The sequence below is a fragment of the Aspergillus ambiguus genome (assembly GCF_047715705.1).
Source record: "Aspergillus ambiguus strain CBS 117.58 unplaced genomic scaffold BDV59scaffold_3, whole genome shotgun sequence".
NCBI lineage: Eukaryota > Fungi > Ascomycota > Eurotiomycetes > Eurotiales > Aspergillaceae > Aspergillus > Aspergillus ambiguus.
The window spans coordinates 131,620-147,350 of NW_027395516.1; the positions used below are offsets into that span (position 1 = coordinate 131,620).

Sequence of the window (15,731 nt, forward strand, 5' to 3'; positions counted from 1 at the left end):
GGTGGGGGGAAGGACGAACGGTAGGGGGGTGAAGACAAGAGGGAGGAAGAGATGGAGAGATGAAGCCAAAGTCTCGAAAATTTTCCAGGCGTTTCTGGATTCCCCGGATTGTCTTGGCGGCAGAAGCTCCTAGAAGGTCACGTGCACGATTCCCGAGGGAATTTCTCGGGTGGTCGGAAGCCATACGGGTACGGAGTGCAAGTACTACTAGTATTAGTATAATATTAGATTGCTCCTGAGACAGTAAATAACACCAGCATCTGCGGAAATGGCCCTGTCCTATTTGTGACCTGAACTCCCAATGGACCTGACAGAAACTGAGCAGCTGAAGCAAGTGAAACGTATCTGAACGAAAAGAAAGTTGAAAAAAGCCGGAGTCCATCATTCCTCATCCTCAGTGTACATCCAAGCCCGATGTGCTGAGCGTTTGTTCGCCATCAGCTCGTAGTCTTCTTGGCATCTAGCCATTGAAGGGATATTGATACTGATCATCGAAAAACCCCTCGGTATATCCGGCCATCTCCGAAGCGTCATGACGGGAGAAGGTGTTGTGGTGATACTCCCATGGTGAAACGATGCTAGGCAGGCCGTGGGTCTCATTGTGGGTTCCAAGGTCACGGAGGCTACTGAGAGTGTACTCAGGCTCATATAAGGTTGGCTCTGTTGGTCTGGGAGCTGTCATGTAAGCTCCGCTCAGAACAGGCCGATTCCCCCAGTCAGAAATGCTCTGGGATGGGCGAGAGATGGGAGATTGTTGGTAGAGGCCAGCATTATATCCATGACCCGTATACAGACTGGTTGGGGTTGACTCCAGGCGCTCCGGAGTGAGAGGAACATGTCTGGAGACATGACCGCTGGTATTCCTGTACTTGAGGACGACTATCTTGCTGTCAGGCACAGAAGGAGAAGACTCAACGGCGTATCTGTCATTAGGGAATTCCAAAAAAGTGGCTCCCGGAACCAAGTACTCTCCCGAATCCCCATCATCGCTCTCCGTATCGTTTCCACTCTCGGGCTCCGATTTGATCTGGACATCCTTGACCGGCCGGACATTGGAGCTCTGCTTACGCTTTCTGCGTGCCTTCAGATTGCTTTCAGCGTAGTCCTCGTCGGACGAATGATCGATCACCGGGATAACACCCGACTCCTCTTCGTTCAAGTTCAAAAGCGGAGTGTGTTGGCGTTTGCGTTTGGATTCAGACGAGATGTTCGAGGAGGAACCAGCTCCACCGCGCCGGAGAGGAGGAGGGACATCTTTACCAGCTGTGACTCGACGGTTGCGAAGCTTGGCGAGATGTTGCACTATCGCTCCTTCGGTCACATTGTGTCCCATGGTCTTTGCGACCTCGGACCAAGGGATCTTGATACACTGGTTGTTGCATACCGACTGTATGGTCAGAAGAAGAAGCTCATCCAAGTTGTCTGGCTAGTCAGTAAGATATCCGTATCGTCAAAGGGGAGAAGAGCAATTATTTACCGTCCCAGCGGACCAAGGTGCGCTTCTTGGGCCGATTGAGCGCTTTCTTGGGAGCACTCATTGTGGCTGGACGAGATGTGAGTTGACGGTGACTCTGATTTTGGTTGATAGTATTCACAGGGATGGCTGTCGCGAGAACTTCTCTGTCGCAGAAAGTGGGCGAGGGAAGCTTGGTTTGGCGGAAGAGACGGGGAGGGAATGAGAGAGGGAAGGCATCTGAGCTTCCGAGAGATTCAGTTATCGTAAAGGTACCGAGAAGGGGGAGAAAGTGGATGGCGGGATGGCCATGGCGGAGAGACGTCAAGAGAAGTCTCGTGTCTAGAGAGGCGTGTTTACGTGTGGATGAAGAGTCCCATGTCCCGATGGTCTGCTCTAGACGTGGCGTTCTCTACGGCGACGATCGACTGGTGAGTTCTGAAGTCTTGAATGTATACAGCGCTACCTTGCCTATACAATTTCTCCCTTCCAGTCATCTTACAGAGGACGATCGAGTGTGTACGATAAGTCCTTAGGCGGGTTTGTGTGTCTGTGATGCGGGTATAGTATAGATGCCCCATCGGGACTAGCGGGACGATGAATCACGTGAGAAAACTCGTCCCGGTGGTCACGTGCACAAACTTCCCGATGCTCCGAACGTCGTTGACACTGCAGAGCATCCCCGTTGATTCTCCCTGCTCCCGTTGAATTCCTTTCCCATCCTTCCTCCACTACTCACTCGTCAAAATGGCATTCGCCTGGAAAGCCGCTGGTCTGACGTATGGAGCCCCTCTTGTCTGCCGTTTCTGATCGCCTGAGACCCTTCGACTAACCCGTCTCCTTTCCAGCTACAACCGTTACCTGGCCGTCGCTGCCCGCGCGGTCCGCCGCTCCCTCAAGGAAGGCCCCCGTGTCGCTGCTGAGCGCCGTGGCCAGATGGATCTGCGTTTCGCCAAGTGGGAGGTTAGTGGTTTCTCGACTCCCCATACGAGGGTTGTCCCATAGGGACGTGCGGTTTGGACTGACGAGCGATTCACTTCTCTACAGAACGGCAAGCAGAGCGAACCCCGGTCTCTCGCCCAGGCCAACGCCGAGGCTACCTCCGCCCAAGCCGAGTCGAAGTAAATGATTTTGTGAAGATGTCGATACCACGGTTCAAGGTGATGTGCTCGGAGGAGATGGACGGTTCAGTTGGAAGGGGAACGAACGCACTGGATCTCTGTAACATACGGACCGTTTGAACGAGTATAAATAGAAAGAAAGGCTGTCTCCTTCTGTGTGGTGAGGCTTGACCGTAGTTGTCTTCTTTTCTCCCTCCTCTCGCCATGTAGTTCTGGCTTGGTGGCCATCCTGTGCCTTTACCGGGGGGGCATGCAATGCCGCAAGTTTTGCCCTGTCCGCCGCCCGACGGGAACTCCCCGCTTCCCCCTCGCCCGGTCTCTTCACACTCCCGACAACCCCAGTCGTCGCGCCCCGTGAAGCGGACTATTTTGCTGAAGGGTCTGACCTGGAAAATCTGACAGCTGGCTGCAGATGGTTCTATGCCCTCATGTTTCCAATGAACCAGGCTCAAGCCCCGACGACGCGAGTCGTCTCGCAGACCGTCGTTCCGCAGGACATCACCGATCAGTTCACAGACGCTGCTTCAAGTAAGAAGCCTTCGCCCCTGTAATCGATGGCTCATCTGTTTCGCTGTCCTTTTGCGATTGTGCAAATCTAACACATGTATGCTTCTAGAGTTGCGTACCGGGCAGCTCGTCAAAGATGAATATTTCACATTGTTCGAGGCCGTTGGTGCCCTGGAGGTGGGTTACCGTCTGCAATAATTGTCCCACGCGAATACACCAAGCGCCCCTTCGAAGGCTTACCCATACCGTGGATTACAGATTATGGACTCCAAGATGGACAGTGGATATCTTGGCCCCGGAGAAAACCATGCTCAAGCCCTGGAGGACGACTATGATACCATGCGGGAGCTGGCTCCAGAGGAAGTAGTAGGAATCATGGACGAACTCTTATGCCATGAGGTGAGGGACGGTTATTTTATGCCTCAATTACATTGCTAACAGCGATTTCGCTCTGACAGATGGCATGGCACATGGGTCATCCACTCTCGCAGACCCTCTTCACTTCGCTATACCTCGATAAGCTCCTATGGCCTGTCCCAAAGTCCCTCGAAGAAGCGCATTTTGGTCGCCCACATCCAGCCGGAAGTGAAGAAACCTTGGAATTGGTCCAGCTCGTTCTGCGCGCATACTGCCTGGCTCTGGTGAAATGCTGCGATTTTGTTCATGCGCGTATATCGACAGAGTACTACTATGAGGTGGGCAAACATCAATGTCTAGTCGAATCTATCATACTGACAGCCTCCAGGAGGAAGATTTTGTCACCCAGCTATACCATCGCTCATTGCTGTCGCAGTTCGACGCTCAGTACTTTACCAAGCTTATAGATCGGGCGTTATGCTGGGTTGACAACCAGGAGAACTCAATGGACGAGGGGCTCCGAACAGCTATCAAGTGCCGGCTGGTATTTCGACGCGACTTCCTTCTTGGGCTGGAGCAAGACATTGACATTGTGGAAACCCGGGACAGCTCCTATTTTGCTTCGTGTGCGTCTCAACTGGCCTCTCTATCCCAAACTGTCTCACTGGGGAAGGCGGTTCCTGAGGCCTTCAGTTGGAAAATCCAGCGAAAGCTAGCGAGTACAGTGCCCCCTCGACCGATGGTCCAGATCAGTTCCGAGGAAGCGCTGGCGCATTTGGGTAGATTGTGTAGGGACGCTGTGGATGTTCTAGAGCTTCTTGAATACCGAGGGCCTCACAACTTGAAGGTACGATACTCCCCCGAACTCCTATTAAGGACTATTCTGAACTTCACAGGTGGCTGTTTGGACTCTCCTTTCCCGCAAACCACAGCCGTCAGTCTACATCCGGTCGATTGTGCAATCGATCATTGTGAACAACATGACAGTCCTCGGAGCCGTGCCGGTTAAGCAGTTTCTCTATGATGAACTTGCTGAAATCGTTCTTCCATCAAGCACCCTGCTGCAAGCCAACACCGACGAAACCGAAATGCCGTCCGATCCTCGCTTTCAGATTGCGACCCATATGGAGGCATTTACAAAACGCTTTGCCCAAGTATGTGACGTCCTTTCTCTATGCCTTCCTGAGAAATCAATTCGCTGGCTTGTCGACGATGTTGTCTAACTATATGCAGCCATTTGTGGACACATTCCGAAGCTCTTGTCTGAATCGCTGCCGCATCCGCCGAACCGTCTGCCACACCATTGTGGATTGGGACAATTTGCAAATGGAGGTACGTTTATGCGGAGCAAAGGTCTCTAGGTGATCTAACGAGTGTGCAGGCCGAAGATCTGGATGAACAGCTTCGCACTTTGAACAATGAACCACCTTTGGTGCTTCAAAACGGCGACACTACGTATTCCTACCCGCTTAGTAGCTGGACCTATCACCAAAAACTAAACCAATTCCAACTCATCCTCCAGCTCGGATTCGAGCTTTCGATATACTCCCCAGAGGAACTTCCTGGGATGTACTGGTATCTATCACATATTTGCTCGACCCATCTGGGGCACATTGATCGAATCCGCACATTCACCGTTACCATGGCAAAGCGGAACCTAACTTCCTTAGCCGGGAAGAAGCACGAAGCTGTCGAACGCCATGCCGCTTTCCAGAAGTCCCTACGGCTACTTGAGCGTCTCACTACTCAGATTGTCGCTGTCGACGCGTTCGCGATCGCTTTGCATGCTTTGTACGTGCTTCTTGCTCGACACAATGTCTTGCCTACGTCTTCCTCAGCCCAAGCCTATTCCAGCGAACGGTTGCGGTATGAACTCCGCATGAAGCCCTTCATCCCCATTACCTTACCTGAACTGGTCCCATACGATGAGTACCGTCGTGAGGCCCTTCTGGAGGGTGACAGCGATGAGATCGTATTGGAGCGTGCTTCCAAGGCAGTTTCAGAGGCACGTAGAGCGTGGGAAGCAACCCTTAGCAACGGCGCGTTCGTGAGAGAGTCTGAGGACTCGACCACCCGAGCCTCTGCTCTAGAGGAAGACTGGAACCAAGGCGTGAAGGATACGATGCGGGCCTGCATCGGTGCAAGCCTCGCTGTTGAGGCAGTGAAGAAGGCCTTGCATGCACAGAAGGGGTCAAAAGACGCAACGACGTCCAGCGGCACTGGTTCTACCGTCAATGGACAATCGATAAATCTGCGAGTGAATATCCCCGAACCGGGCACCAAATCCCGATGGCACGATTGGTGGGCTGTGCCACAGGTTTCGCAGATCACAACAGGTTCGAAAACATGAGCGAAGGGGTGTGATTTGTGTGACTAGGGGCGATTGAACTTGGACCAGTGTGATCCGGGTAGCTAGGGGTCGATACCGGCCATGTCTTCGAGAAGAATGAGGCATAGTTAATCCCACGGTCGTCTCGGACGGAACCGTGATCTTGGCGATTTGTATAGCATCATGGAGCTACGGAGTACGTATAGAATTAGAAAGAAACTAGTGCGAGAGATCTGTCCAACTTGACGTGTAGATCGTTGTAGATCGTCCTCATGCTACTCGTGCTCGGTCAGGTGACCTCCAGCACAATTCGAGATTCGCTTCAACTTACAACTTACCCTCAACTACACATTCTCACACACTCTCACCCACCCGGAGCCTCCATCCATCCGTCCATACCACCGGCCAGGGATTGCAAGGTCGGGACCGACCGACATTTCATGCATCCTGCGGTTCCTTCAGGACCGGAAACCTTCCGAAACCGTCACACGCGGCCATTGGCAAGCTGAACCCTCAGGAGCTCCATCGATGACTTCATCATCGCCATGCGAAGCGAGCAGTCTCTTACACGCAACTTCGTGAACGGGGAGTACCGTGCGCTGCAAGGCTTCAACCCACTGGGGATCTGAATCAACTGGCACCTGTCGAATCAGCGGATCTGCACCACGCCATCTCGGGAGTCGTTAGTCCAGCCCCATTTACACTAAAAGACCTTTCCGGGGTTGGGGATGTCTTTCCCCCCCAATGATGCTGCATCTCTTCAATAACCTGAAATCGACTGGTCGAATTGTTCTGACTGCTTATTCTTCTGCCTCCTTTCTTCCTAACCCCCGGGGTAACGATCGACCCTTTGTTGCCCTTATCGCTTCGCGCCGTTGTCAAGGATCATAATAGCCTATTATTAGGTATCATGCCGCATCCCCGGGCCTGCATCCGTGCAAAAACTGGTCCCTCCTTCTCGCAAAGTACTGACACGTCTCATGCACATGTACATAGGCCCAGATCCCTGTCTAGACCCTTCCCCCGGACGTCTTCAACGCCGCGGCCCAGTCCAGGTCCGTCTCTCTGCCTCGCTGCATGGTCGGCTCGACGGACGCCGTTTCTTCCTCTTTCTCGTCACCATAATCCCCACCTATTGCCTATTTACTCCCGGTTTTGATGATAGCCACGCGTGGCTGTTTCGTCGCACAGACATCACCCACCCTCTCGGGGCTTTCCCTCTCTCTTGTCGCGCCCATCGCCCTCGTTGCACTTTCCCCCGTTGGTGGGGTGGCAAGATCCTGAACCTTCCAACGATAACTACCGGCCATGCCTACATATCCGATCCGGCGCAGACCTCGCGAGTGCAAGACGTGTCTCCCATGCCGTGCCAGTAAGGTTCGCTGTGATCGTAATGTCCCGTGCGGCAACTGTGTGAAGCGCAATTTTACCTGTTCCTACGGCCGTCCGCCCCCGTCGCAACCGAAACCCCCTGTGTTCTCGGAATTATACCGTCCATCTTCTATCAGCGCTACACCGCAGTACCCGCCCTCCTCGTATATACCTTCAACACGAGAGGTGTCCTACAATGCCGATCGGAGCACAGACGATTTGTCGGAAACCGTATCGCTGTCGCAGGATGAGTGGGATGAGCTGAACTCCAAGATGCAGGCGATGGAACAGATCCTGTCAAGCTTGGATTCTTTATTCCATGACCGCTCCGAGCGAAAATCCTCAGGAGGTCAGCTGGACACGTCGGCGGCTGAAGAGGATCCGTCGCTATCATCGCAGGGGGTCTATGAATCGGATTCGTTGAAGACGAGCAAGATCCATGTCGGCTCGAGATCGGCGTTGGTTGATATCATGGACAAGTCGAAGAGATCGTTGGATACGGCAGAGGTGCTACCCAAGGATGATCTTCTGACCGAGTTGGCGCTAGGGAACCAGTCGGCTGCATATCCGTTTGTTGATTTGTGGTCGTCCGATCCATACACCTTCAATATTGCTGGCGTTTGTGGGGTACTTCCCGACGACGAGCAGTGTCGCAAGTGAGTTGAGCGTTTATCTCTATCGAACACGTGAACTGTCACTGACGGGGCCTGCAGATTCTTGGGGTGTTACAAAAATATCGGCGCTGTGCTGTATCCGGTTCTCCCTGACCTGGCAAAATTAGAGCAAGACATGAATCGGCTGCTGCAAGGGCGTCTCGCAGCCGACGGTGTCTATCGTCCTGATGCGAATGGGCTAATGAAACCCTTTGGGATGAGCATTCCATTTCTGAGCCTTCTGTTCGCCGTTCTAGCATCCGGATGCCAGTTGTCGGATCTCCCGGAAAGCGAACGGGAGCTGACTTCCTGGGTATATGGTTTGTGGCAGTCCTCGCACCAAATGAATGCTCCAGGGCTTACCTATATTGTAGTATCATGCGCATATCAGTGTCTCCGGATGCTGAACTATGTCTCCCAGCCAACGACGGAGATCATCCAAATCCTATTGATCATTAGCAATGTTTTGTCGTATAATATGAACGCTGGAGCTTCATATACGCTATTGGGTGAGTTCCCCCCGGCCAGCTGGCGAAATCGACGCCGACTAACCGCATCTAGGGATGACGGAACGAATGTGCATGGTTCTCGGCCTTCATGTAGAGACACCTGGCTTCTCGCGGCCCACCCGGGCAGCTCGTCAGCGAGCATGGTGGGCGATGGCTTTTCAGAACAGTCATTTCTCGTTGGCTTATGACCGACCATCCATCACGATGATCAACCAGCCTGAAATTCCGTACGACCCCAAGTCGATGCCCGGCCATCGTTCATATTTCGAAACACTGTGCCGCATTATATCGGTAGTGCTCGAATCGCTGCGGGGCCTCATGATGCACCACCACTCTCATCTTCGCTATCACGAGATCCGCGACTATAAACAACGGATAGAGCGCATAATATCGGAGGCGGCGCCACATCTGCGCTTCAGGGATTGTTGCGCTAGTTTGCAAGACCACATTGAACGAACGGAGCTGCGACTGCACTCGTCATACTATATTTCAGTTATGTGTCGCGTATCGTTAGATCCTGATGCACCACTCGACGAGAAACGGCGTGCTCTTGTTCGTGATGATTGTTTGCTGAATTTGATCAGCACGATCGAAGCGTTCGTTGAACTCCATTCGATAAACAGCCACTGCTCACGTAGCTGGATAAGCCTCCAGCGCACGATTGCCTCCGCCTTCCTCCTGGTTGCAAATAACCACGAGCAGATCCATTCCCAGACGTGGGATCTGATTCAACGGTTGGAGGTTGTGCTTGCTGACCACGTGAATGAAGAAGGCGAGATGGGTGACGGCCGCACTGATTCGGCAAAACATTTGGCGTCATCTCTCCGAGCCCTTCGTGAAGTCAGCGCCGCATTTCGCTCCGGGAAGAGAGCGTCTGCCCCGGAGTCCACAACTGTGTCGCAAACCATTTCCCCTCCCGATATGGCCACATCTCCATCGTCGGTGAATATCCCCTCGTCGTCGTACGTAGCACCGTATGGTGTGCCTTACGAAGACAGACACATTGGAAACATCCTCAACCGAGTCTCGGACGTGATGCTGTTCCCTAGCATGAACACCGGGAATGTCTTCTAGACCCCTTGTACCTAATAGAACCCGCAATGCATTATGAAGTTATGAAGTCTACTCACCTGCAGGTTTTGTCTGCCTTGTTTGTTGCCCCTCTGTTCTTATGCGACTCTTAACTCCTGGTAACCTCGTACGTGCTACTCCAGGCGCTTTCGTATGGCACCTGCGCATCGACGCGTCTTTTGTATGATAAACATATTGACATACCACCGCACACCGACCATAGCTGTTGATGAGTCCTCCAGGTGTGGACGACGTTCTACCCCCTGATTTGCATTTCAGTCGGGGGGCAGTCGGAGAGAGTCAGGGTGAGTGCTTGTGCAGAGGGAAATTTGTGGGCTGACCTGGGGGTTATCTGTATCTGAGGGGGAACCAGTCAAAGGATTGTATCATGAGTCAGGACGACGCACCGTTCTCGCGGTTTGTCCTGGTGATGCGTGATCGCATTAGGCAAACGCTCGCAGCTGGGGAGCCGAAGAATCCCCGGTTCGGCCGAACAAGGGAGATGATGAGTTGAGATGTAGCAACAAACTCAAGTTGACCGAGTCCGGGCTCATGATGATGTGTCCTCTCGCTGTACGTTCTCTCATTCCCGACGCCTACCTTCAGAGCAGGTGGTTGTGGGTTGCGCACGTCCCTGCAAGCAAGAAGTCCCGCTTCGATCGACCGAATCGCTTCCAGCACATGCTATTGTCGGTCCGATCATTAGGATCGGAGTCCTCGAATTGCGGTATAGCGGTACTGCCATATCCAGCCTAGCTGTTCCTTTTCCTCACATCCCGCAAGAGGTCAACCATGAAGATGTATGAGGCCCTTCAATGCAGTCCTCGGAACACGCTGATAGTATCACCGAACGGCATCCCCGGGAGATTCCGGCGGGATAAATGCTCTGGAGGGTGAAACCTCAGAGATGATGCTCGACAATAATTCGGCTTACGCTACGCGGGGGCCGATTTCAGGACTGTCGCGTGTTAATGTACGCACACTCCACGTTCGGCTCCGAGTCAGGATGCGTAAATCGGATGCATCGGGTGCTGCTATAACGGGCTGAAAACAAAGCCTGGTGACCGTTTGTGGGGCTTCAATATTGGATCCGAGACTCAGAGGTCCATACGACCGACAAGGGGACAATTCTGGAACAGGGCTGGGCTGTATGTCTCCGGGACCTGGCGTTTCCTGTGGCTTGGCTAGATGCTGCTATCTATGATATTCTTTGTCAAGGGTCATCTGACTCGACGTCGTTCGCTGTAGCCTGTTTCTTGATGATGCTCCGTGCTCAAAATCATACGATGGCCAGGGATTCTCGAGGGCGTTTGTTTGGGGACGTGCTTGGGTCAATTATACCGGCGTGGTTGTATAGGCCATTGCGTGTGTATGATGCCGTCAATCTCTGGAGCATACAAACGAAACAGTTCCACACGTATACAACGAGCTGGGAATAATGTTATGGAGACAGAATTGCAGGGCAGTCCGAGCTTAGCGTTGTCTATTCTTGGTCGAGTTTGGCAGAGCAAACACTTGTAGGCCAGACTGTTCTAGTGTCAGGTGTGGCATGATCCGACAACATCCCTGTTTCTTATGGTAATATACTAGAGGATATAAGATGCCCGAGGAGGCCTCGTATACTAAACACTCGACGACTATATATTTTGCCGACAGCAATCGATACTGTCACTGTGATGAATTTCTACCTAAGTCTGAGAAAATAACAGTCTTCCAAGCTCTTGTCATGTTGGAAGAATCATAATACTTGAGGGCCTGTCTAACTCCAAAATATTGTAAAACGCCCTAAAGACGGTACCAGTCACCCGAAACGGTGTTTCTTTTGTGGCATAGGTTGTGATGATTCGGTCATTGAGATATATACATATAGGATCCCAACCCGACAACAGCCACTACGTAGAAAACAGTATTTATACAGCGTAGAAAACCACCAGAGACATTAAATCAAATCCCCAATATCAATAACTAGATCAGGAATCATGTATATTAACGTAACGTGCTGACTCACCACTTGTTGTCGTCATCATGAATCATCCTGATCTCCGGCATGTATGACGATAATTGGGGAAGTCCAGTCCAGCCACAGCGACAAAGAACTATTTCACGTCCTTCGCAATCTATATCCTTAGCGCCAGTATCTCTAATTTCTTACAGGGATCCTTAGTATCGACCATGTGTGACGTCCCCTTCCTGCCAATCTTCCCGATCTGTTTCCAGTGCGGCACAGACCAGAATCCCTGTCGCTGCAAAGTGCTCGGGCCAACAATGGGTATGCGGTTCTGCTACCATGTCTGTTTAAGGAGTCCTAATCTTCCTACCTAGGGTTCTGTGTGACGATCGTCTCGGCGGTACGTACTCAATTGATATAGCGGATGTTGTTTCGGATACAGCAGACACTCACATCGGTTCGACAGGTTTTCTGCTATCCAGCCGCACTGTTCTGTGGCTGCTGCGCGACGAAGACGGGAAAAGAGTGCGTTGGCCTTCACTGTGGCACAGGCCTTGCTAACACTGCAGGAACAGTGTACTTGGATACCCGGTGTATCTGAATCAGAAAGTGAACGAGATCATACCCATATGACGCCTCAGTGCTACATGTAGAATAAACTATAAAGACTAATGTAATATTTGAACCAGCTCTCGGCATGAAATAGACATCAATTATTAGAGCACTACGCATTATTACCACAAAACGACACCCAGGTACTCTAATCCACGCAGAAGACGCATTCGCAAAATATGAATGAACCATGAAAGCGCATAACAAACCAAGTAAGGTATCCAGTATCCGTAGTCGTCATACACAATGTCCTTCAAACTGTCCCTAAAAGGGCTCTCTGGCCCATGCGTTTTTACTTGAGCTTCTCCTTGAGTCGACTGAAGAAGCCTTTCTTCTTCTTCTTCTCCTCTTTGACGCCATTCTGAGCGCTGGCTCCTGTGGTCTTCGTGGCGCTGGCGCCAGTCTCTCCGGTGGTTCCCGTGCTAGGTCCCGACGTCTGCGGCGTCTTGGCTGCCTCAACACCGGTGGTCACGGTTGGACCGTCTGTTGGAGACGTCGCTCGCGGCGATATCTGGCTGGAATCGATGCCCGTCGGCTGCGGTGCCGTCTCAGAGGTGGCGGCCGCCGCCGTCGGGGCGGGAGTGCCGGCAGACTGTTCGACGGGGACTTTGTGTTGAAGCTCATCTTCGACCTCCCTCTTCCCTTCCACGGTTTCCCGGTTGGCGGCAGCTTCTGGGTCTTTGTGGGCTTCGGAGATGGATCTTCGGACCACATCGGGGACGTCATCGGCGGGCACGTTTTGCGCACCATTCGTCTGTCTCTTCTGGGACTCAAGAGGGACGTTGCCCGCGAGAGCCGCCGTGGTGGAGGTTGGGGCAGCGGATTGGATGGTGTAGGGGTCCGTGGTTCCCTGATTCGCGTCGCCCATGGGGAGGCTGGATTCAGGAATCATGTTCCCTGACACGGGCGGAACGGCGAAGGCATTCGCGGGCTTGATCTGTTCGCCCGTGGGATAGCTCGCGGTGTTCTCGTAGCTGGTCGGATCGGTGCGTGCGGTGGACGGGACGGTATTGGAGTTGAAGGTGCTCGGGTCCGGTACCTTCTCCCCGGGCTTCAGATGAATAGGGTTTCCAATGCCACTTGAGGCGGGAATCGGATTGACGGAGAAGGCCTGTTCAGATTCCCCGCCCGAGGGCCCGGAGGACGCCCCTGGCACAGTCGATCTCTGCTCGAGGGGGACATCCCGGGCAAGTTCGGCAGTGGTCGATCCGGGGGCAGTCGAGGAGAAGGCAGCGTCTCCAAGAGTACGTTCCTTGGTGGATGTCTTGGGGACGCCGGCGGCTAGGGCCGCGGTGGTTGAATCTGGAGTCACGCCGGACATGATCGCGGCGGTACCGTTTTGTGCAGCTGAGTGGGACTCTTGTCGGATATGTTCAGGGTACAGGACGTTGTTGATGTTATTGTGACCGTCGTTTTCTTCTGGAATGCTAGGGTCGGTGGTCCAGGTGCCGTCAACGACAAACTTTTTAAACCCAAGGAAGATGTCAGCGGAGGCAATATAACGACGATGATCTGCTGACGTGAGGAAGCCTTATAAGAAGGAAGGGGGGGGATTTTGATTGATAGGAACGATGACATGACGTCAGTGGAGGAAGATGACGGACGGGAATCGCGTCATGGCAAGTCAGTTTTGCGCAGGAAAAGTCCCCGTCCATTCCATCGATTTGGCTTTCCAGGGATCTGGGGAGGGGGGGAAGGAGGGGAAGATAAAAAGGCGTTTTACCTTGTACTGGATCTTCTCATTAGTGCTGGGGAGCTGGACATCCTTCTCGAAGACATCGCCCTTCCGATCCAGCCGGACGGTCTTCCCCCAGTCGTCGAAAGTACCGGTGACGAATACCTCTGCGGCAGAATGAGGCCTGTTTCAGGTAGAGTAGACAGATTGGTCAGTCGACGGACGCATGATCCCGCATGTCCAACGGCCGGAGGATGGTTTGGACACCGTCTCACCGGACCGCGGATGGAGGGGAAGACGGTCGATTGAGTTTGTCCGAATCGAGGGTGAGGAAGGAGAAAGTCTTGTACGTACCAACGAAACGTGTAACTCCCCATGGTGTGGAAGAGAGACGGCCGTCTGGGTGGTGACAGAAGGAAAACACAAATGATGTGGGAACGTGAGGAGAAAAGAAGCAGGTTGGCTGTTGGCACAAGCGGGGTGGTGGCGCACGAGGCCGCTTGCCTATCTACCTAGTAGTACTATCTCGTCCGGTCGGGATTGTCGGAGGGTTCCGGTTCGACGAGGACTGGTGGAGCTGCGTAGCTGTGTTTAGGATGATGGAGTAGAAGGGATTCCACGGGGATGAAGAACCTGGGCAATCATACCAGTGGTGGAGGAGAGGCTGGTCTAGATGTTGCCACTGGTGTTGCTGAGTTGTCCGTCAACACCGTTGTTGACCGGGATCCGGAATGTTCTCTCCCAAGCTGAGACATAACTAGGCAGAGGATATACAATGCTTATCTAGATATTCTATATCTACCGAAGTATCTATCAAGTATCGTTACCTAGTGTATGGCATGAATTTCGCTGTCTAGAGCACGACACTGACATCCCAATGAGGTAATGCACTCGACGCTAAGCCCAATCGGTCTGGCTGCAAACGGGGGATCATCACGCTAGACCTGACGCGGCAAGTGGCCAGAACCCCAGCGAGGAAGGAACCATGGGTGACAGCTGGGTGGCCGAGGGTGGAAGCAGCTGCCGGACGACTTGCCTGGGAACGATGACTTCACCCAATCGAGCGGTTGCCACCAGGAAGAGTTGGTCCCGGTGAGGATTGGTGGACGGGCAGCTCATCTCCAGCCGGAAGCTTGGTCAGCTTCTAGAAGACATCTGGAAGACACTTGGACATGAGATGGAACTTTCCGTGCCGCTCTTGTTCCACCAGAGGCTTATGGATCCTCTTCCTCCTTTTCCTTTTTCTTCACCCATTTTAATTATCTTCAGGGAGAAATTAAATTAATTGACCGGGTGATTGGTGTTCTCCTGAACCCTCGGGGGCACTATTGAGACAACTCGTCAGCTATTGAAGGACTAGTGGCCGGTTGGGCGGGGATGCTCATGACGTCGATCAGGGAGAAGCCATTGATTCTTTGGCTCGCATGAAACGGTCAGATCGGGAGGACCAGACGGATTGTAGTTGAATTCTCTTCCGACAGGATGATAGAATAAAATTAGAGAGATCCCTTTCAGAGCAAACGGGGGGGAAACAAAGAATGGCTCGTAAGGATGCTGGGCTCCTCCTATAAGAAGCTCCACCCACAAGCTTTCCGTGACTTCCACCCCGCTTCTTCTTCTCTTCCTCAATTACCACCTACTTGCCCTACTTACTCTTTTACCTCCTCCCTCTCTAGCACGCTCCCCAGTCTTTCACCCGATTCCGTCCATATACAACAGCCTCCATTTGATCTCCTGGTCTGTGCCGATATTCCCCCTCTGTCTACCCGACAGCCTCCCTAAATTATACCCAACCCATCCGAGCAGTTACCCTTTTCTTCCAACCTTCGAACTTCCATCTCGTAAGTGATCACGTTGTCTGCCTCCACCTGGAGCTTCTTCCTCAACATCTTTTGGTCAATTTTTCTCCAGAATCCTCCTCCCTCACCACATCTGGATCGCTGCGTTTTTAGATTCTCCAATTAGCCTTCGCCTTCTCCCTCCCCCCCACCACCCGCTTTGTCGGTTTCCCTTCCCGCCCCTCCTTCCTTCCCTCCTTCCCTCCCTGTCGTCTGCGTTGATCTGCCGCTTTCTTTTTCTCTTTTTCTCTTCCTCTCCAAATGCCGACTGCTTTATCACATCCCTC

The 15,731-nt window shown here is 52.8% G+C and overlaps 6 protein-coding genes across 6 annotated transcripts; 4 read left to right on the forward strand and 2 right to left on the reverse strand.

Annotated features, from left to right (window-relative positions):
• Nucleotides 1-296: 296 nt before the first annotated feature.
• BDV59DRAFT_79809 (uncharacterized protein) lies at nt 297-1,624 on the reverse strand. Its single transcript, XM_073697120.1, has 2 exons — nt 1,478-1,624; nt 297-1,422 (listed from the first exon to the last, which is right to left on the reverse strand). Exons 1-2 carry the CDS (start codon nt 1,536-1,538, stop codon nt 461-463), a joined length of 1,023 nt encoding a protein of 340 aa, XP_073551646.1. The 5' UTR covers nt 1,539-1,624; the 3' UTR covers nt 297-460.
• A 511-nt stretch (nt 1,625-2,135) lies between these two features.
• BDV59DRAFT_169238 (ATP synthase subunit epsilon family protein) lies at nt 2,136-2,892 on the forward strand. Its single transcript, XM_073688219.1, has 3 exons — nt 2,136-2,232; nt 2,302-2,416; nt 2,501-2,892. The coding sequence occupies exons 1-3, from the start codon at nt 2,201-2,203 to the stop codon at nt 2,576-2,578; spliced, it is 225 nt and encodes a 74-aa protein (XP_073551647.1). The 5' UTR covers nt 2,136-2,200; the 3' UTR covers nt 2,579-2,892.
• BDV59DRAFT_79896 (N-alpha-acetyltransferase 35, NatC auxiliary subunit) lies at nt 2,867-5,914 on the forward strand. Its single transcript, XM_073697122.1, has 8 exons — nt 2,867-3,102; nt 3,191-3,258; nt 3,340-3,480; nt 3,540-3,776; nt 3,827-4,285; nt 4,335-4,592; nt 4,672-4,770; nt 4,820-5,914. Exons 1-8 carry the CDS (start codon nt 3,003-3,005, stop codon nt 5,786-5,788), a joined length of 2,331 nt encoding a protein of 776 aa, XP_073551648.1. The 5' UTR covers nt 2,867-3,002; the 3' UTR covers nt 5,789-5,914.
• A 1,161-nt stretch (nt 5,915-7,075) lies between these two features.
• BDV59DRAFT_198341 (Zn(II)2Cys6 transcription factor) lies at nt 7,076-9,374 on the forward strand (the record flags this gene model as incomplete). Its single annotated transcript, XM_073693141.1, has 5 exons — nt 7,076-7,794; nt 7,852-8,111; nt 8,166-8,300; nt 8,353-8,896; nt 8,948-9,374. The coding sequence occupies 5 exons, from the start codon at nt 7,076-7,078 to the stop codon at nt 9,372-9,374; spliced, it is 2,085 nt and encodes a 694-aa protein (XP_073551649.1).
• Nucleotides 9,375-11,326: 1,952 nt separating this feature from the next.
• On the forward strand, nt 11,327-12,009 carry BDV59DRAFT_169290 (uncharacterized protein). Its single transcript, XM_073688220.1, has 4 exons — nt 11,327-11,640; nt 11,694-11,719; nt 11,786-11,844; nt 11,895-12,009. The coding sequence occupies exons 1-4, from the start codon at nt 11,544-11,546 to the stop codon at nt 11,950-11,952; spliced, it is 240 nt and encodes a 79-aa protein (XP_073551650.1). The 5' UTR covers nt 11,327-11,543; the 3' UTR covers nt 11,953-12,009.
• Nucleotides 12,010-14,374, reverse strand: BDV59DRAFT_169295 (carbohydrate-binding module family 48 protein). Its single transcript, XM_073688221.1, has 3 exons — nt 13,961-14,374; nt 13,655-13,790; nt 12,010-13,393 (listed from the first exon to the last, which is right to left on the reverse strand). Exons 1-3 carry the CDS (start codon nt 13,981-13,983, stop codon nt 12,224-12,226), a joined length of 1,329 nt encoding a protein of 442 aa, XP_073551651.1. The 5' UTR covers nt 13,984-14,374; the 3' UTR covers nt 12,010-12,223.
• Nucleotides 14,375-15,731: the final 1,357 nt, after the last annotated feature.

Excerpts from the sequence above, each read along its gene's own strand:
- BDV59DRAFT_169290 (XM_073688220.1), top strand. The coding sequence starts at position 11,544 with ATGTGTGACGTCCCCTTCCTGCCAATCTTCCCGATCTGTTTCCAGTGC. Across the intron at positions 11,641-11,693 it reads AGTGCTCGGGCCAACAATGG|GGTTCTGTGTGACGATCGTC; the intron begins GTATGCGGTTCT and ends CTTCCTACCTAG. Across the intron at positions 11,720-11,785 it reads GTGTGACGATCGTCTCGGCG|GTTTTCTGCTATCCAGCCGC; the intron begins GTACGTACTCAA and ends TCGGTTCGACAG.
- BDV59DRAFT_169238 (XM_073688219.1), top strand. The coding sequence starts at position 2,201 with ATGGCATTCGCCTGGAAAGCCGCTGGTCTGAC. Across the intron at positions 2,233-2,301 it reads TGGAAAGCCGCTGGTCTGAC|CTACAACCGTTACCTGGCCG; the intron begins GTATGGAGCCCC and ends TCTCCTTTCCAG. Across the intron at positions 2,417-2,500 it reads TGCGTTTCGCCAAGTGGGAG|AACGGCAAGCAGAGCGAACC; the intron begins GTTAGTGGTTTC and ends ACTTCTCTACAG.
- BDV59DRAFT_79896 (XM_073697122.1), top strand. The coding sequence starts at position 3,003 with ATGTTTCCAATGAACCAGGCTCAAGCCCCGACGACGCGAGTCGTCTCG. Across the intron at positions 3,103-3,190 it reads GTTCACAGACGCTGCTTCAA|AGTTGCGTACCGGGCAGCTC; the intron begins GTAAGAAGCCTT and ends GTATGCTTCTAG. Across the intron at positions 3,259-3,339 it reads AGGCCGTTGGTGCCCTGGAG|ATTATGGACTCCAAGATGGA; the intron begins GTGGGTTACCGT and ends CGTGGATTACAG.
- BDV59DRAFT_169295 (XM_073688221.1), bottom strand. The coding sequence starts at position 13,983 with ATGGGGAGTTACACGTTTCGTTG. Across the intron at positions 13,791-13,960 it reads GGGAGTTACACGTTTCGTTG|GCCTCATTCTGCCGCAGAGG; the intron begins GTACGTACAAGA and ends TACCTGAAACAG. Across the intron at positions 13,394-13,654 it reads ATGAGAAGATCCAGTACAAG|TTTGTCGTTGACGGCACCTG; the intron begins GTAAAACGCCTT and ends GGGTTTAAAAAG.
- BDV59DRAFT_79809 (XM_073697120.1), bottom strand. The coding sequence starts at position 1,538 with ATGAGTGCTCCCAAGAAAGCGCTCAATCGGCCCAAGAAGCGCACCTTG. Across the intron at positions 1,423-1,477 it reads CACCTTGGTCCGCTGGGACG|ACAACTTGGATGAGCTTCTT; the intron begins GTAAATAATTGC and ends CTGACTAGCCAG.